The 17,525-nt window shown below is 39.4% G+C and overlaps 1 protein-coding gene across 1 annotated transcript in view; it reads left to right on the top strand.

The window, feature by feature from the left end:
• Positions 1–17,321, top strand: part of R3HDML (R3H domain containing like) — a 104,716-nt gene extending 87,395 nt beyond the window's left edge. The window contains exon 6 of the mRNA XM_044090564.1: positions 17,079–17,321. Coding sequence (XP_043946499.1) covers positions 17,079–17,211 — 133 coding nt within the window. The 3' untranslated portion in view covers positions 17,212–17,321. The remainder of the gene's footprint in view (positions 1–17,078) is intronic.
• Positions 17,322–17,525: the final 204 nt, after the last annotated feature.

Raw genomic sequence — 17,525 nt, 5'->3', positions numbered from 1 at the left:
CTACCTTCCCTTCATCTATGGCTTTGGTGACTGTTTCAAAGAAGTCAACCAGGTTCAAAAGGCAGGATCTGCCCTTGACAAAGCCGAACTGGGTAGGATCTAGTGTCTGTAGGTCCCCAATGTCTTTGTTTATGAGCTCCATGATGATCCTCTCCTTAGCCTTGCAGACTAAGCTAGTCAGGCTTATGGGGCAATAGTTTCCAGGGTCCGTAGAGGCTCCACCTTTGTGGAGTGGGACCACTGTTGCTGCACGCCATTCTGTGGGCACATATCCTGTAGTGAGGCTGAGATTGTATAGCTGTTTTATTTGAGGGATTAGTTCCTCTTGGAGTTCATGTAGGATGCAACCTGGGACGCCATCTGGTCCCATGGAAGCAGTGTTTTTGCTTTGGAGAGGGCAGCCTTCACCTAAGCATCAGAGATGTTTGGGAGGCAGCCCTCTGCTGGGATAGATACTTGCTCTTTTGGGGGGGAGGGGTGGAGAAGTTTGCACTGAACCTGTCTGCCAGGATATTGGCGATGTCTGTGGGTTCAGTGTATTTTTTGTCGTTTAGAATCAACTCAGAACAAGTCTGGGAGTTGCATCCCGGGTTTCTAACATAACTGAAAAAAGCCTTATGATTGTCTTTGGTGTCCTGTGCAATTTTTCTCTCGAAGCTGGCCTTGGAGGATTTTATGAGGGATTGTAATTTTTTGCTAGTACTGATCAGAGATGCCTTAACTATTAGGGATTTTGCTCTATCATGTAGTAGCTTCCTCCTTCTGTTGTACAGTTTATTTATGGCAGGGGTCCACCAGACTGGACACCTGCCTTTGGATGATTGGGTCTTGGATTGTAACCTTACATTGATATAATGGGTTAGAAAAGATTGTAATCTAAATTATTAGATATCATTGCATATCAGGACTCTTTTTCTTAAAATATTGATCGATCTTCACCTAACATTTGATGCAGAAACAGCAGACAGAACAGTTAGTGGAATCGTTAAGATGAAAAATGAAAGGATAGATTTTACATGTATGGGTTTATGTCAGATTATCCAGTTTTTGGAACCTCGAACGGCATATGTTTGAGACCATATGTTCAACTTTCTGAAAACTCGAAGCATTTATATGGAGATTGCACACACACACACACACCACACACATATATATATATATATATATATATATATATATATATATATATATCTATGGGATCCGGACACATGCTCGACTAGCATATGTCTGAATCACAAAACATCGAACACACATACGCTAAAGTGCTTAACATCGACAAGAGCTTCCGTGTATGTGTGTCTGTTTCGTAGATCAGACTACAGTGTGGGTAAGGGAAAATTCCCTTTTCCCCACTGTAGTGTGATCTCGGAGTGAGAATAATAAAGTAGGGGGGGTGTGGGGGTGCAGGGGGGATGAAGCCCCCTTGCAGAAACGTAGATTTTTTTTTTTAACTACACATACACAGAAGTGCTTTTCAATGTTGAGCATTTTTGTGTATGTGTGTTCGATGTTTTGTGATTTGGACATATGCTAGTTGAGCATGTGTCCTACACCCATATATATATATATATATATATATATATATATATATATATATATATATATATATATATATATATATATGTGTGTGTGTGTGTGTGTGTGTGTGTGTATATTAAAATTTGCAGGGGGTGGGGGTGCAGGGAGACTTGCCCTCCTGCAAAAATAATCTGACATAAACCCAGATATATAATAGCATGACTTTTTTGTCATAACCACAATCAAAAGGTATATCCTACAATCAAAAGGTATTTGATAAGTACAGTTAACAAAAAGCACACTATATAAGTATAAATGTTAACATTTAATAAGATTCTAAATGCTAAAAGGTTAAGATACCACATGTCATTTGGATGCAAAAAGATGCGTGTCGAGAGAGGGGTAGCCACACCACTACTAGAAAAGATTTAATACAGAAAGAACCATTTATATTGTAGGTGTGGTTTCTCTGAAGATGCAAGCTCCTCTGTATCTCATGATGAAATTGGAGGATACCTTTTCTGCCTTGCTTGTCTGCACTGAAGCTTGACAGGGTGATGATTTTTAGTAAATTTCCCCCCCACAGCATGTGGCAAAAAAATGCAGTCACATTGTTTAACAATAGAAACAGGTTATGTATTGTGTCTCTGCAATGACATAAGGGAATTAATTTAAAATGTAGTCAGGTACTCTCTTGGAAGAGTCATGAATAAGTTATAGGTTATTGAAGGGCTCCCTACAAATAAAAAAAATCGATGCTTACAGTATTTACAGTATACAGTATTTACAGTATATGACTGCGGTGGTGGTGCTGCGGTAGCGTTGTAGCCTTGTAGTTAGACGTTGCCCGTTCGATTCTCAGTTAGAGTGTCTTCTGTGTGTCGACATGCGTGAATGGGCATTCCTTTGTTGAAGGTTGTGCGTTAGGCCCGGCAAGCCAGCACGTAAAAATTTACTGCCGATCATTAGCGGACCGGAGTTCCACTGTGGCGACCCCTAACCGGGAAAAGCCAAAAGACACAAACAAACAGTATTTACAGTATACAGTGTATAATTCAGGATGGCTTTGTAATACAGAAATAGCATCTGGACATTTTAGGGTCCATATTAGTTTCCTCACCATAAGAGTTAACTACATCTCCACCCAAAGCCATAAAGGACAGGCTACAGCAGCGGAACCTTTTCTTGACTTTCCAATTATTTGCAGATCATGTGTCATAAAGTTGTTAGCTGCCTTTATGTTGGAACATAATGTGTAGCTTAGCACAACTCCGTGTCATGCAGATTTTTTTTCAGCATCAGGGTGTACCAAGGCTTATTACTGTTTTCATTAATGGCATACATAATAAAGACGTAAAACTACTATAGTATGCTAATAACTATACTAGTGCTTGTGATACAACTAACCTTTTCTGACAAGTGCAAAACTTAATTGGTGTACTATTACATTTACATGAGTCTGAACTCATACTAAATGAAAGGAAAAATAGTCATGATATTTTATACCAGTTTGAAGCTAATTCTACAACAAACACTTCAGACTGTACAGTCAGTTCTTTCAAGACATCTATCTACTACCTTATTATAAACTGCTAGGATTAACCATTGATGGCAAATGCACATTTAATGAAAACATCAGCGTCATTTTAAAGGGCCTAAGCAAAAAATCTAGTGTACTAAACAGAATTAACAAAGTTTATATTACTCGTGCACAAATTTATTTATGAGTTCAGTACTGTAGGAATCTTACAAAGCTTTGTGCACACAAAAGTTATATCCATATACTACAGAAATTGCCAAGCTTGACAACAACCTTCAGCACACACTCATACTTGCAGTGTACTCAAACAGATGTTGGATGTTCTTTGAACAACTTCATATACCTTACATTCATGCACAACCCCCTGTATAAAGACCAGTACCTAGCACTTGACTCACTAATAAAATGGTACAATACCAAAATAACTGTAAGATCAGATATATCTGCCCTACACAAAAACAAAACCTCATCTAAATTGGGTAACAGAGCACTTAGCATACTTGTAATCAACAAATGGAATTCTCCTGCTAAATAAGAGGTATTAATAAAACATCCACCTTCAAACAAGAGTGTGAATCTCATCCCATATAATTTCATCAGTGTTTAGACTTCTTTTAAGTCACATCTGACATACCTCACTTCTGATATATATAGTCTAATCATCACTTAAGCTGCTGCTCTCTTTCATACCTTCTGTGAAGACTGGTAGAGATGGGTGAAGGCTGCCAGCCTAGTCAAATAGAATTTGGTACATAATTCTATCATTTGTAAATACTGTGAAATGTTGAACTTAAAACAATGTGGCAACATTGCCATCTGCTGTAAAGAAAGCTAAGTCAAGCATTTCTTGTTGGTCCTTTGAAGTTAAAATTATTTCATGACTGCCTTTGATGTTTTACAATTCGGCTCCGGCCGGGCTAGATGAAGGCTTCCTGCCTATTATTTTAAGACTAGAGTTAATGAACGGAATTTACATCTGGAATGTCATTTATTGCTCTAAGTGTAAAAGAATGTAAATGCAGTTTCTGTTTTATCAGAACTGCAGTTTCAATTTAAACAGTGAGAACTAGAGATTATTAAGCATTTTTGTCTTGATATCCAACTCATCAGCACTCTGCCTGTTGCCTTATGTAAGTTATCTTAGACTTCTGTACATTGCATATTTATAGAGTTTACTGTCCAGGTCACTCCAAATAAGCTTTGACTATTTAGTCACATCTACCAATTAGATAATAATATTGCACAGTAATAAGTGGACACCCTTTTAAGGGCCTTTGAGTAGCTGATAAGTATTAGCTGGTACTACCGTATAGTCTGGGTAAAAGAAGCACAGCTGGAGAATCTGTGCCAGCCTTCCCCAGAAGTGTCTGTGTGGTTGTGAAAACACTTAACTCAAAGTGTGTGTGTGTCAGCTACTTGGGCAGGGACACAGAGCACTGGTTGGACAGAGAGGGTGCTGGAGATTTTAGCTTGCCCAGCTAGGTTCAGATCTGGATCCTATGGCTGTGCCAGTGGGGAGTCTTATTGGGGACTTGGGGAGCAAGGGAGTGACCAGTCCCAGACTGACTGTGATCTTTGTTGCTCTTAAGGGAAATTGCACTTTACTGTGTGTATTTGTTATCCTTTCCTCATATATGAGACGCTCTCTGTGGTGTTAGTGGTGATGATTGAGGCTCCTTGATTGCTGGGTTAGTGCACGGGCATTGCACCTTCCACTACAGATTTAACAGTTTTTTACTGCTCCCATACTTTCTAAAAGTGAAGTTGCTACCTCCTACCCTGTGTAACATATCTAACGCCACATCTCCCTCGCCTTTGGAATAGACTCCCCCTAAAGATAAAGCAGTGTGGTGTGCTATCTTCATTCAAATGGGACCTGGATAATTGAATGAGTATTCATCAATTCACCTCAGGCTTGACTAGCCCAGTCCCCCTTGAGAGGAGATGTACAGTCTAAGCTGGGAACTGGTAAAGTGTAATGGTCTGAAGACTCTGCAGGTTTGAATTTGCTATGATTAACCACCTACAGGCAGGTATGACCCTAGCCCTGAGTAGTATCCTGCCATCACCCAGGATAATACTACAGTACAAGGGCAAAATGATTGACTTCAACAATTGGCTAAGCTTCTGCTGTCATTCTAAGGAGATCCAGTATCTGCCTGCCTGGGGTGACATGATCGACAGTCCACGATGCTTTGCCAGAGATGGCCTCCACCTGTCCCCCTTGGGATTCCGGATATTGGCTAAGGATCTTGCCACCCCTATAGTGCCTTTTTTAGGCAAGGTTCAAATGACAAATTCACCACCACAGCAGGTACAAGCAAGCAAAATCTGAGGGTAATGCTACTCAATGCTAGAAATCTAAACCTCAAAATGCACTCACTCGAGGCACTGCTTATAATGGAGAACATTGACATCTGTGCAGCAGCAGAGACCTGGTTCAAGGCTCCAGAGAGCACCCCTGCATTACCAGGCTGTAATTCATACCACACCTTTCGGCCACCTAACCTGGATCGAAACAGTAAAGGCAGAGGCATGTCCTTATTCATTAAGGGTATCCACACCTCCAGGCTAGTTGCTTAGCATAATGCATCCGAGATTATCCAAGTGCAGCTAACTCTGGGCAAGCCCACAATCCAAATTGTAGCTTGCTACAGATCCCCCACCATGCCCCAAGATTCTCAGTCCTCATTTCCTGATACACTGGAAAATATTGGGGTACAACCCAACACCCTAATAATGGGCGATTTCAACTACCCCACCATTAACTGGGAAAACTATTGGTGTACCAACTCTTTTGATCAATGTTTTCTGAAATTCATAAATTGCAATGCCTTGGATCAACTTATCCACACCCCCACCAGGGGCAGCAATATCCTAGACCTGGTCATTAGCAACATGAGCGACCAGTGTTCCACACCAGAGGTCAATTCCTCATTGGTCTTGGATCAAAACACTAAAGGCAGAGGCATGTCCTAATTCATTAAGGGTATCCACACCTCCAGGCTAGTTGCTTAGCATAATGCATCCGAGATTATCCAAGTGCAACTAACTCTGGGCAAGCCCACAATCCAAATTGTAGCTTGCTACAGATCCCCCACCATGCCCGGAATCCGGAATCCCAAGGGGGACAGGTGGAGGCCATCTCTGGCAAACCATCGTGGACTGTCGATCATGTCACCCCAGGCAGGCAGATACTGGATGTCTTACAACCACCTCAGATTAATAACTTAGAAATTCTAGCCACCAAACTGCAACTTAACCACAGTAAAAGCATTTATATAATCTGTATGTACATTCCCCCAGGTAATAATATAGCTACACTTGAAGATACCCTCCACTGGATATCAAGCCATTACCCCCAAGAAACCTTACTTCTTGGAGACTTTAACATAGACTGGACCTCCTGTTCTTTAGAATACCCTACCACCCATATTAACCTGCACTCATTCACGCAAGTTATCAACACCCCAACAAGGGCAGGCAAATCCAACCAGAAAGAAAGTATACTTGATTGGGTATTTATTAATAGTCACCCTAACCTGTATACATTTGGAACCCTCCCTGATAGTCTAAGTGATCACCATCTCACATACATAATTAAGCACAAAGTCACCAATCCCAAACTACCCTTACTAAGAACGGTCAGAAATAAAAAAAAATTTGACTCAGCCAAATTCCAACTAGAATTAAATTCGTGCAATTAGTCCATACTAAAACATCTTCCCCTAGAAGAAGCGGTATTGTATTTTAACAACAAATTCCTTGAGATTCTTAACTTTCATGCCCCTCAAAGAAAACCAAGGCAGTAGCTGCTCCTTGGCTTTCAAAAGAGACCAGGCTTAAAATTAATCTCAGAAATAAAGCTTGGGCTTTATGGCGAACTACTAAACTTCCGCATGATCAAATTAAATACAGACAACTTAGGAATGAAACTAAAAAACACATACTACTTGACAAAAAACAATACTACCACAGACTACAAATAGAAAATCAAAATCACCCTCAAAAGTTCTGGGCAGGATTAAATAATCTTCGCCACCCTGGTCACTCTACCCTGACCCAGATGCCTATATCAATAAACCACCAGAAGTAGTCTCTGACAGTTTTAACAGATTCTTTACTGAGACTATCCAAGCCCTAGCCAACCAACTGCCTCTAAGTTCCCATAGTCCAGGTAGCTCTACCCTTATAAATAAACCTTCTTTAGCTTCCAACCTGTTGCTACATCATTTATCCGCACCTTAATCAGAAAACTAAAAACTCTCTCAGCTGACCAACTTCCAGCTGAATACCTGGAAATATCAGCCGACGCCATTGCCTACCCAGTGTCACTACTTATCAATCGCACTCTAACAGAAGCAAATATTCCTAATATCTGGAAAATATCCTACATAATCCCTCTTCATAAAGGAGGCAGTTCTACAGAACTCTCCAATTACAGGCCTATTGCTATACTCTCTCCTCTAGCAAATATTATGGAAAAATGTATTCAAAAACAGTTTATGCAACACCTAATTAACAACCACCTAATGGCAGATACCCAGCATGGCTTCAGACCTCACCATAGCACTACCTCAGCCCTACTTGTCTTCTCCAACACCATAAATCTCCACCGCAATAATAACCTTATTTCCTCAGCTCTTTTTTTGGATCTGTCCAAAGCATTCGATATGGTGGATCACCAACTATTAATCAATACCCTACAATCACTTTGTCTAGATCATAAAGCCCTACAATGGTTTAATTCATACCTAAGTGGTAGAAAACAGGCCGTGCTATGGCAGACCAAACTCTCCACCCTGTTACCTAACACCCTGGGTGTACCACAAGGATCTATATTAGGCCCATTGTTATTCTCTATCTTCATCAATGGCTTGAACACTGTCATTCCTAAAGTCAGCTATATCCAATATGCAGATGATTCCACAATAATTTGCTCAGGAACATCTCCTACAGAGTTACAGTTAACTACCCAGTCTACCTTTAACACAATAGAAAACTGGCTCTCAAATCGTCGCCTGATACTGAATCCCAAAAAGACTAAAATGCTGTTATTCCTTCCAACACAAAGGTCTAGCGGCATTAACTTTACAATCAAAGCAAAGGATGGCACAATAATTTTGCCAGACCATTCTACAAAACTACTAGGTGTCACCATCGATAATAATTTAAAATTTGACCTACATGTCAATCAATTGATCAAAACCATCAATAAAAACTAGGTTCATTGTATAGAATAAAAAGCTTTCTGACTCCCCCAGCTAAAGTTGCCATTGCTCGATCTTATCTTCTCTCTACTCTCCTGTATGCATCCCCTCTTCTCCACAATACTAGTAAGACTGTTCTGAATAAAATCACAATCTGTTACAATCACATCACCAGGTTTGCTACTGGATTTCCTTTCAGGACACATCACTGCATTAACCTATCTCGGCTTGGATGGCTCCAACTACCTAGTCTAATACTGTATAACCAACTAGTTATGACACACAAAATTTTATACAATCCTGAAAACACCCCTGCACTCAAAAACCTGGTTACTATTTATAACAACCCTAGATCACCGTTCTTCCAGTAGACTCCTTATCCAGACTTGTAAATCTAATAACTTAGCGGTGACTCTCTCTTTACTAACTCTGCAGGCAGAAAATGGAACCTACTACCTCCTGAGATTACCTCACTCTCTTCTCTAGGTCAGTTCAAAGCTAAACTCAAACTACACCTGGGGTCAAATCGGACTTGCTACTGTATCAAGCCTGGCTAACTCTTTCTCTAGATTTTGTATAGATGTTATGTGTATGGATTGTCTTGATATTCTTTTGTAAATATACTATTACTGTCTAAATGTTTCTTCACCAAATATTCCATTACGCTGTTCGTGATATGTGACATGTAATGAAGTTTTTGAGATATGTAATGATTTTTTTTTTTTTTTTTTTTTTTTTTTTACTTTGGGAGCTTGTCTCCCCGGGCCTCCGCTGAAAATGGACATATATCCAGTCGGACTATCCCGGTTAACAAATGTAAAATAAATAAATAAAAATAAATAAAATAAAATTGGTCAGATCTGACCACAAGCTAATCACCCTAGACATCCACATTCCGCCCCCACCTCCCCATTAGGGAAACCACCGTAAAAAATATCTCCAAAGCCAATGTCAAGCTTTTTAAGACAGAAGTGGCAAACTTCACGACACCCATGCAACCAGACAATAGAGGTACGACTGTTGAATCCTATACAAATGCACTTTATAAACACTTACATGAGTGCATGGATTGTGCTATCCCTAACAGAACCAAGATGCTATCCTCCAAAAAAGGAAGCCGATCTGTGGTCCCCTACCATAAACAAACTCTACAACAGAAGAAAGAAACTGTTGCAAAAACGAGTAAAATCTCATGATTGCAGGAACTCCCTGGTCAGCCTCAGTAAGAAGCTGAGATCCCTCATAAAATCCTCCAAAGCTAGTTAAGAAAACAAAATCGCCACTGATTCTAAAGACAACAACAAAGTATTTTATAGCTATGTCAAGAATATCAATGCCAACACTCAGATCTGCTCTGAATTACAGCACAATGGCACTAAATATACAGAAGCAACTGATATTGCCAACATCCTGGCAGATAGGTTCAGTGTTAACTTTACCTCCCTCTCACCCCCTAAAGAGCCCATCTTGATACTAGAAGAATGCAAAGTTCCTGTAATCACAGCTGCACAGGTAAAAAACACTCTCCAAAGCCAAGAACACAGCATCCATGGGACCTGACAACATCCCAGGCTGTGTTCTACATGAACTACAGAACGAACTGGCACCCCACCTAAATACCATGTTCAGTCATAGCTTCACCTCAGGCTTTGTGCCCACTGAATGGCACACAGCAATGGTTATCCCACTCCACAAAAGGAGAGCCACCACGGACCATGGGAACTACTGCCCCATTAGCCTGATGAGCCTGGTCTGCAAGGCCATGGAACGTATCATCATGGAACTTATGAACAAAGACATTGGTAATCTCCAAACTCTGGACCCCACCCAGTTCGGGTTTGTAAAAGGCAGATCATGTCTCCTAAATCTGATAGACTTCTTTGAAGCAGTCACAAAAGTTGTAGATGTGGGTAAGGTGGTGCATACAGCCTATCTAGATCTCACCAAGGCTTTCAACATCATCCCCCACTCTGGAATTATAGATAAACTCACTAAACTAGGTATAAATGTCTATGTCACAAGATGGGTTGCCAATTGGCTCACTGACAGAACCCACACTGTGAAAGTAGCAGACTCCAAATCCGACTTCAGACCAGTGACGAGTGGAGTACCACATGGTTCAGTCCTGGGTCTTCTCCTATTTGTTATCTACTTCTCTGAAGTACAGGCTAACACAGAAGGTCTTTGGCTAATGAAGTTCACAGATGACTGCAAACTAGGAGCCATAATCGAAACTCCTAATGATGTGGACATCCTACAAAAGGGCCTCACTGAGACAGATGCCTGGTGTCAAAGCCATGGCCTCAAGCTCAATGCCAAAAAGTGCAATGTCATCCCCTTTGATAAAAACTCTGTACCCATGAACTACCACATAGGTGGTAGTCTACTTAACACTGAAAGTATGATAAGAGACCTTGGGGCACAGGTGGACAGTAGTCTATCCTTTCATAATCACATCACCACAGTAGTCAGGAAATCCTTCTATGTGGCACACCTCATCACAAAAGGTTTCTCATCCAGGAAAAAAAAGGTCATTGTTCCCCTCTAGTCGTCACTCATTAGACTTTATAGAGTACAATGCTCCTTTTGGTATGTACCTCACAAGACATCTACAACAACTAGAAAGGCCACAGAAATACCTCACAAAGAGGATTACCTGCCTCAAACAGATGCTTTATGCAGACCATCTCAAAAAACTCCAGCTTTACTCCGTTGCATATCACCTACTTGGAGGCGATCTCTGCCTAACATACAAAGCTATGTCAAACCCAGAGCTGTTGCGACATGCTCCACTTAAAGAAATCCCAATCCCTCTGAGCTACACGCTCTAGGGACCTAAACCTTGTCACCACAATAAACAGAACATGCTGGAGGGATAGATTCCTGTCCCAGAGACTTCCCATACTCTGGGAACAAACTACCTATCTATATCAAACGAAGCTCCTCATTAGCACTCTTCAAGAAAAATCTTGATGATTGGATGGGAAATAGGAAATTCACCTTGGGGATCACTTCTGTGGTTGCTCAACAGGGGCACAGGAAAATAATTTTCTTGGGTGGCGAAAGCCAAGGTACCTTTTTGGCTAGGCTTATGTAGGCCCTAGGCCAATAGCCTAGTACCTACCTATGAACCTATGCTCCTCAATTACTCCTAATCGCATCTCATACATGGCTTTCCAGATGTTCTGTCTGCTTTAAATTGGGTGAGGTGCCATTGAGAGTTTACCAATGAAGCCGAACACCCAGATTGCTGTTTTCCTTAGAAAATAACTGCCATTGTGGTTCCCAAGTATGTGCCAGCAGTGACATTTTTTCTTGGCAGTGGGGGGGGGGGGGGTTCCCATCATATCTGAGTGAATGTACAGTTGATTTATATATAAGTTTGAGGATTGTGGGGGATTTGCCTCCAAATAGAGGGTGCAGATGTCTTAGCCTTCTGCATTAAAAAAAAATGTTTTTCATCCAAGTAAAGTTGCAAACAGTTATTTTCATCCATTTGTAACCTTTATTTATTTACATTTGTTAACCGGGTAGTGTCTGACTGGATTATGTAGACTGTTTTCAGTGGAGACCTTGGGAGAAAAGCTCCAACAAGTAATGCATAGAAAAAGAAACATAAGTGAACAAAAGATGCAACAAAGTAATGCAGTAGTAATTATTGGATTAGATAGATTATTGGATTTAGATGCAAGTCAGGTAGTCATAGCAGAAGCATCATACACAAGTATCTAACAAAGTGTAAGTAATGCAGAAATACTTGGTTGTTATATGACATTATCCTAGTATTGGCTGTTTACTCTGCGTTTATTATTTTTCTGTGCTGTGCCAACGGTGTTTTACACGTCCATTATCCTGCAATCGTATCAGTTGTCATAAGTCTAGGTCCTCTCTGAAAATGGTCAGTGCCCAGTAGAGTAAACTTGGCTAAGAACATTTAAATAAGTAAAATTGCAGTTTATCCATAATGTAATGCTGGGGTAGTGGGGATGTAGGGACTGCCTTAGTTTCACATCCTTAGGTGTTGATGAGTCTTGCTGTTTTGTCTCTTTAAACACATTCTAGGAAAGCAAAATCAAAAAACAAGATGAGAATGTGCCCCACATCCCCACTACCCCAGCATTACATTATGGATAAACTGCAGCCAAAGGTTTGATAACCATACCAGGAAAATGTAATCTATCATGGGGGGCATTTTAAGACCGTATGTTTTTTCAGTGATGACAGACCGAGACATGTAACTGCCAGAAAAGGTGTTCTTCAAAATATTGGAACCATACATGTATTCAGAACATACGGGCACCTGTAGTTGATGTCACTGCATACATAGCCCAAGGGGATGGAATAAAATTCCACAGCCATGTTTAGGTAGAGGCATCAACTGCATCCATTGCCTAAACTGTCTGAAGCCTGATGGCCTTATTTGAATTAGAGAGCAGTAAGGGGACTATTCATCCTGTATCTTGGGATTAGGCTAAAACTAAACAAAAAAGTGTAATCACCACAGCTAAAATAAAAACAAGAATATTTTTGACATGTACAAAACTCCAAAAGGTAAGTGCTTTCACAGTCGCCTGACTGCTTCTTCAGACCTAATAACAAGTGCTTCACGTGCATCAGTTTAAAATCCTAAGCAGCCAATAAAAAACCTTCAGACATTATTACCTAACGGAAGTTAATAAAACACATTTTCACACTAATAAAAAGACAAAAAATAGCAATCCATAAAGTCCCTTCATGCTGAGATGGTGGTGCATAATCCTTTCTCATATTTTTATAAGAGTTGTCTCTTCAAGGACATACTGTTCCTAAACTAAATTTTGGTCTAGCACTAACCAGTTGATTTAACTTATCATCTGCACATACAATTGCCCAGTTTTTCTTAACGATTGGTTAGTGATAGACCAAAATTTTGTTTTCCTTGCAGAAGATGTAAAGCTTGTAAGTTTATCATACAGGCTACACTTTTACACATCTGACACAATGCTTTATAACAGAGACATCATTTTATGCTGACTGTACTACAAAGAATTTGATTTATTTTACTTTTTGTGTAGAGTGGTTTGCATTCTCTGTGGGGAAAATGAATAGGCTTTTTAAAAGACAGAATCTTAGAACATGTGAATGATATTAAAAATAAGAACATCAATAATGCCTTAGCACAGCATGCCTCTGATTTGGGTGAGAGACATATTTTTAAATTCTTTGCTTTAGAGATTTTTAGTCCAAATATTGGAGATGCTGATTTTAGAAATGTAACTGAAATGAGAGAACAGAACTGGATTATTCATCTTAATGCAGATAAGGTTCTTGGCATTAATGAGCGTGTCTGTTTAAAACCTGTATTAAAGGCTCGACCACACCCACATTGAAGCGTGTTTTTTTTATTTTTACACAATTTAAATATTTTGAGATGTATTATATTTATGCATAATCATATGTATTTTTATATATATATTGTGACTAGTTTTTGTATTTATGGATTGCTATTTCCATCTTATCAGTTTGAAAAATGTGTTTTATTAACTTTCTTAAGGGCAATAATGTTTGAGGCTTTTTTATTGGTTTCTTAGGACTTTAAATTGATGTATTGTGGAATTGTTAGGTCTGAAGAAGCAGTCTGATGATTGTGAAAGCACTTATCTTTTGGAGTTTTGTATATACTAAAATATTCTTGTTTTTATTTTAGCCATGGTGGTTGCACTTTTTGTTTAGTTTGATATATATATTGTTATCAGAGCAGTCTTTACCAGCCTATTTAACTTCTTTGTTGACTTTGATCTTGGGATTAGATCAGGAACATAAGGGAAAACTTAGTCACTGAATTATGAAAACAATATGTACTGCTTAACATGAATTGTAAAGCTGGAGACCTATCGATCTGCATTTGTTTACTTGGAGAGAAATAATTAGTATTACAGTCTGTATTCTAAGCGTCATCAGTGCAGCAGAAAGAGTACTGCTTAAGAAGCAATGGATCATGGAAAGTAATTACACCTGGGCGATTGAGGTCATGTACACTAATGTCCTGAATGTCACGGGACAAAACATTGATATCCAGAATGCCAAAAAACAAACCAACAAAAAAATAATAAACTAACTCTGTGATTGCACTACAGCAGAGAAAAGACCAATTCCCTGATTCCTGTTGTACCATGATGTCTGATAATTGATTCCCCAGTCACCCACTATGCTATGACACTTTCAGATTCAATGTTCTGGGTGTCTGTGGTTTTTCACCTGACATTCAGGGCATTTGAGAAAATTACATGAACCCCCTGGGCCACTGGGGCATAGTGTGTAGAAAGAGAATGATTCTCTACAGCCAGTAATGTCTTGCAAGTAGGAGGCCCTTCAGCTAGGTTATATGAATGGCTACGCTAGTTATAATACTGCAAGAGGTGGCATTGGTCACAAAGATGAAGCAGATGTCCCTGATAGGTGCATACTTCCTTTGGTATATTACTTATTAATGGTCATGGTCTCAAGGGGAGGAGCTTCCAGCCATGAAGAGAAAACCCTCTTAATAGGGTACTGTGCCATTCTGAGCCTCTGTGGCTAACAGGTGTGTACTGGTATTTTGAAATTACTAGGCAAGTGTAAGGGGGGTTGTCTGAGAGAAGGGAAGCCGAAGGAGCATTTAGCCTAAAATAAAGCACAGCAAAACATCTTTACTGTGCTTTATTTTCAGCTAAATTATGGTGACCTCATCCACCTTCAGCAGCAGGATTTATTGTCAGGGTGTGATGTCTTGCACACTAGTGAGAGTGCTCCTGTGGTATGCGACCTGCAGTGGCCACTGGCTGTAGTGGTGTCACTCTTTAAAATGTTAGCATTAACTTAGCTTACCATACACCATCTGAGTCCTGCCTACTTGTAGGAATTCCTTTCTTTATATATCTCTGTCAGACAGCACAGTTAATCAGATAAAGGGCTACTGGTCACTCTAGGACTGGGCTTGAGAGCTATGGTGGATATTTGTCTACCTACCTGATGTCTTTCCAAAGTGACTACTTTCACTGTTTCAGTTGTACAAGTATGAAGTTTCACTTTAAAGTGTTGTTGTTTTGAGAGAAATTTTTTAAGCTCTCATAGGGAGCTACTATATATTAAAATGCAGTCTGTTTTATTCTTTATCCATTTTTATCTATTGTAAATGTATTCTTCCTGCTTGCAATTAGTTATTATTGCAGTGTGTTTTTCTGTAGTTAAGTATTAAATCAAAATAAAGTCTACAAAAAATAAAGAAATAAAAAGGCTATGAAAAATTAAAAAAAATTAACAAAAGTAAAATATTTTTCATAGAGTGCTCATGTTTTTGGGGACACCATAGCAGGAGGTAATTAGACTCTTAAATTGTTACTAAAAAATCTCATATGAATTGCAGCTACTAAGGCAGATTGCTATGCAATCAGTGGATTACCTGTTTGATTTTCACAATGACTGATTTAGTGTAGTCCAGAACCTCATACATTTAAATTTTAAAACATCCTGTCTACATGCTGTGCCTTAATAACCAGCACAGAAATACTCTCAGGAGTTCAAAAATGTCACTGTTATTTACTGGTTTGTACACTTTCTTTCTTTATAATATGGTAAGTAGAGCAAAAATCATGACTCCCAGTTGAAATGAGAGTACACCAAAAATGTTGAAAATGTCTTTTCATCTCCTTTAAACTTGCTTTTGTAAGGGAACAACCACCTTCCCCCTGCACCCTCATTCCACCAGACTTATATATATGAACTCCAAGATAATCATACCTCAGAGAAAATGGAATATTCTGAGAAATGACCATCTCAGACATGGTATATGCAAGTCCATTTTTTTCTGCCATTCAGTCTCCATGTTTCAAGATTCACGCATGCAAGATAGGACATTTCAAAATGTTACCAAATATCATCTCATTTAACAAATGCTGTCTTTAAAATATGGGCCATTTTGTGGCTAGACAGTTTCCCTTTTGGTGCTTGAATTATGTAGGTGTCTGCATATTATAATTGGGGAATCAGCCCAGAAAAGGCAAGGACAGAGCAACCACTGAGCTGCTTGCCTTTTGTGCTGTGGTGTGATAAGCACACAGCATGGAAGAACATACCATCGCATCATTGTTCTTGATACTCAGAGTAAGAGTGAGACCCATGGCTCTAGGCTTATTACAAGTGCATGCCTCTGCAGAACTCTCCTCATCCTTCTCTTTGGTTTGGACCCCTCCTTATGGTACCATGAGATACAGTATTTTTTCTATAACTTTATATGTGCATGTGACACAAAAAGTTAATTGGCCTCAGCTGTCATTCCCCTCAACTGTCCAGATTTTCATAGAAACTCCATATTTTTATCTTGTATTTTCCTTTGTTGGTCATAACATTTGTGCATTTCTGGTCAATTATCAAAGGGTGAAGTCAATAAGTAATGACAGACATTTGAGTTTCAGATATACGTATCCTTCAGAATATGCATACCTGCACAAAACTTGTTATTCTAAAAACTTTCTAAGTTTATAAGTGCAGTTGTTTAAATCTGTCCTAATTTTGGGCCTTTGTACCCTCTATTATTTTTGGCTTTGAACAGATTTCCTGGAGAGGTATGTCAGATATGGAGGAGGTAGGTGAAATTTCTTGGAGTCAGGTGTGTCAGATATGGAGGACCCACCCAGTGAGTTATCTTAGATTAACAGCACATGATAGTGAATCAGAGTGGTAGACATTGACTGCTTGACTGGATAAAATGAGACAAGCTGAAAAACATTGGGGGAAGCTTCCCATCACAGTTCAGTATGTAAAAATAAAATGTTTTTTGTTTCTTTTTCCAGGGGAAACTGGATAGGTGAAGCTCCTTATAAGATGGGAAGACCTTGCTCAGCCTGTCCGCCAAGCTACGGAGGTTCCTGCATTAACAATTTGTGTACTTTTGGGGCCCAGTCCAACAAAATAAACTGGGTATAGTTTCAGGAATAACCACTGTTAAGTCTCCAAAGCAGTGCAGTTTCTGTAGAAAACTAAGACACATTTTGGTTTAAAACTATTTTTCCTGCAGTAAACCAGATTTGTGCAGAATGTGCATTTACAATCTGAAAGTGTAATGAATATTTCAGTGTGACAGAGCATTCTACAAATCAATACTGTGGTGATTTAATTTTGACTTTAGAAGTCTTTATGATATATTATTTCACTATGATATATTATTTCACTGCAGTGTTTTTTAGCTTGTACAACGCACAATTTAGTCTAGAAATTTGATACCTTCCAAGTAATTTCTT

The sequence above is a fragment of the Protopterus annectens genome, chromosome 12.part0, assembly GCF_019279795.1.
Source record: "Protopterus annectens isolate FY-2018-M chromosome 12.part0, PAN1.0, whole genome shotgun sequence".
Taxonomy (NCBI): domain Eukaryota; kingdom Metazoa; phylum Chordata; order Ceratodontiformes; family Protopteridae; genus Protopterus; species Protopterus annectens.
Note: the sequence above shows the minus strand (reverse complement) of the source record. Positions and strands in the feature narration are given on the sequence as shown.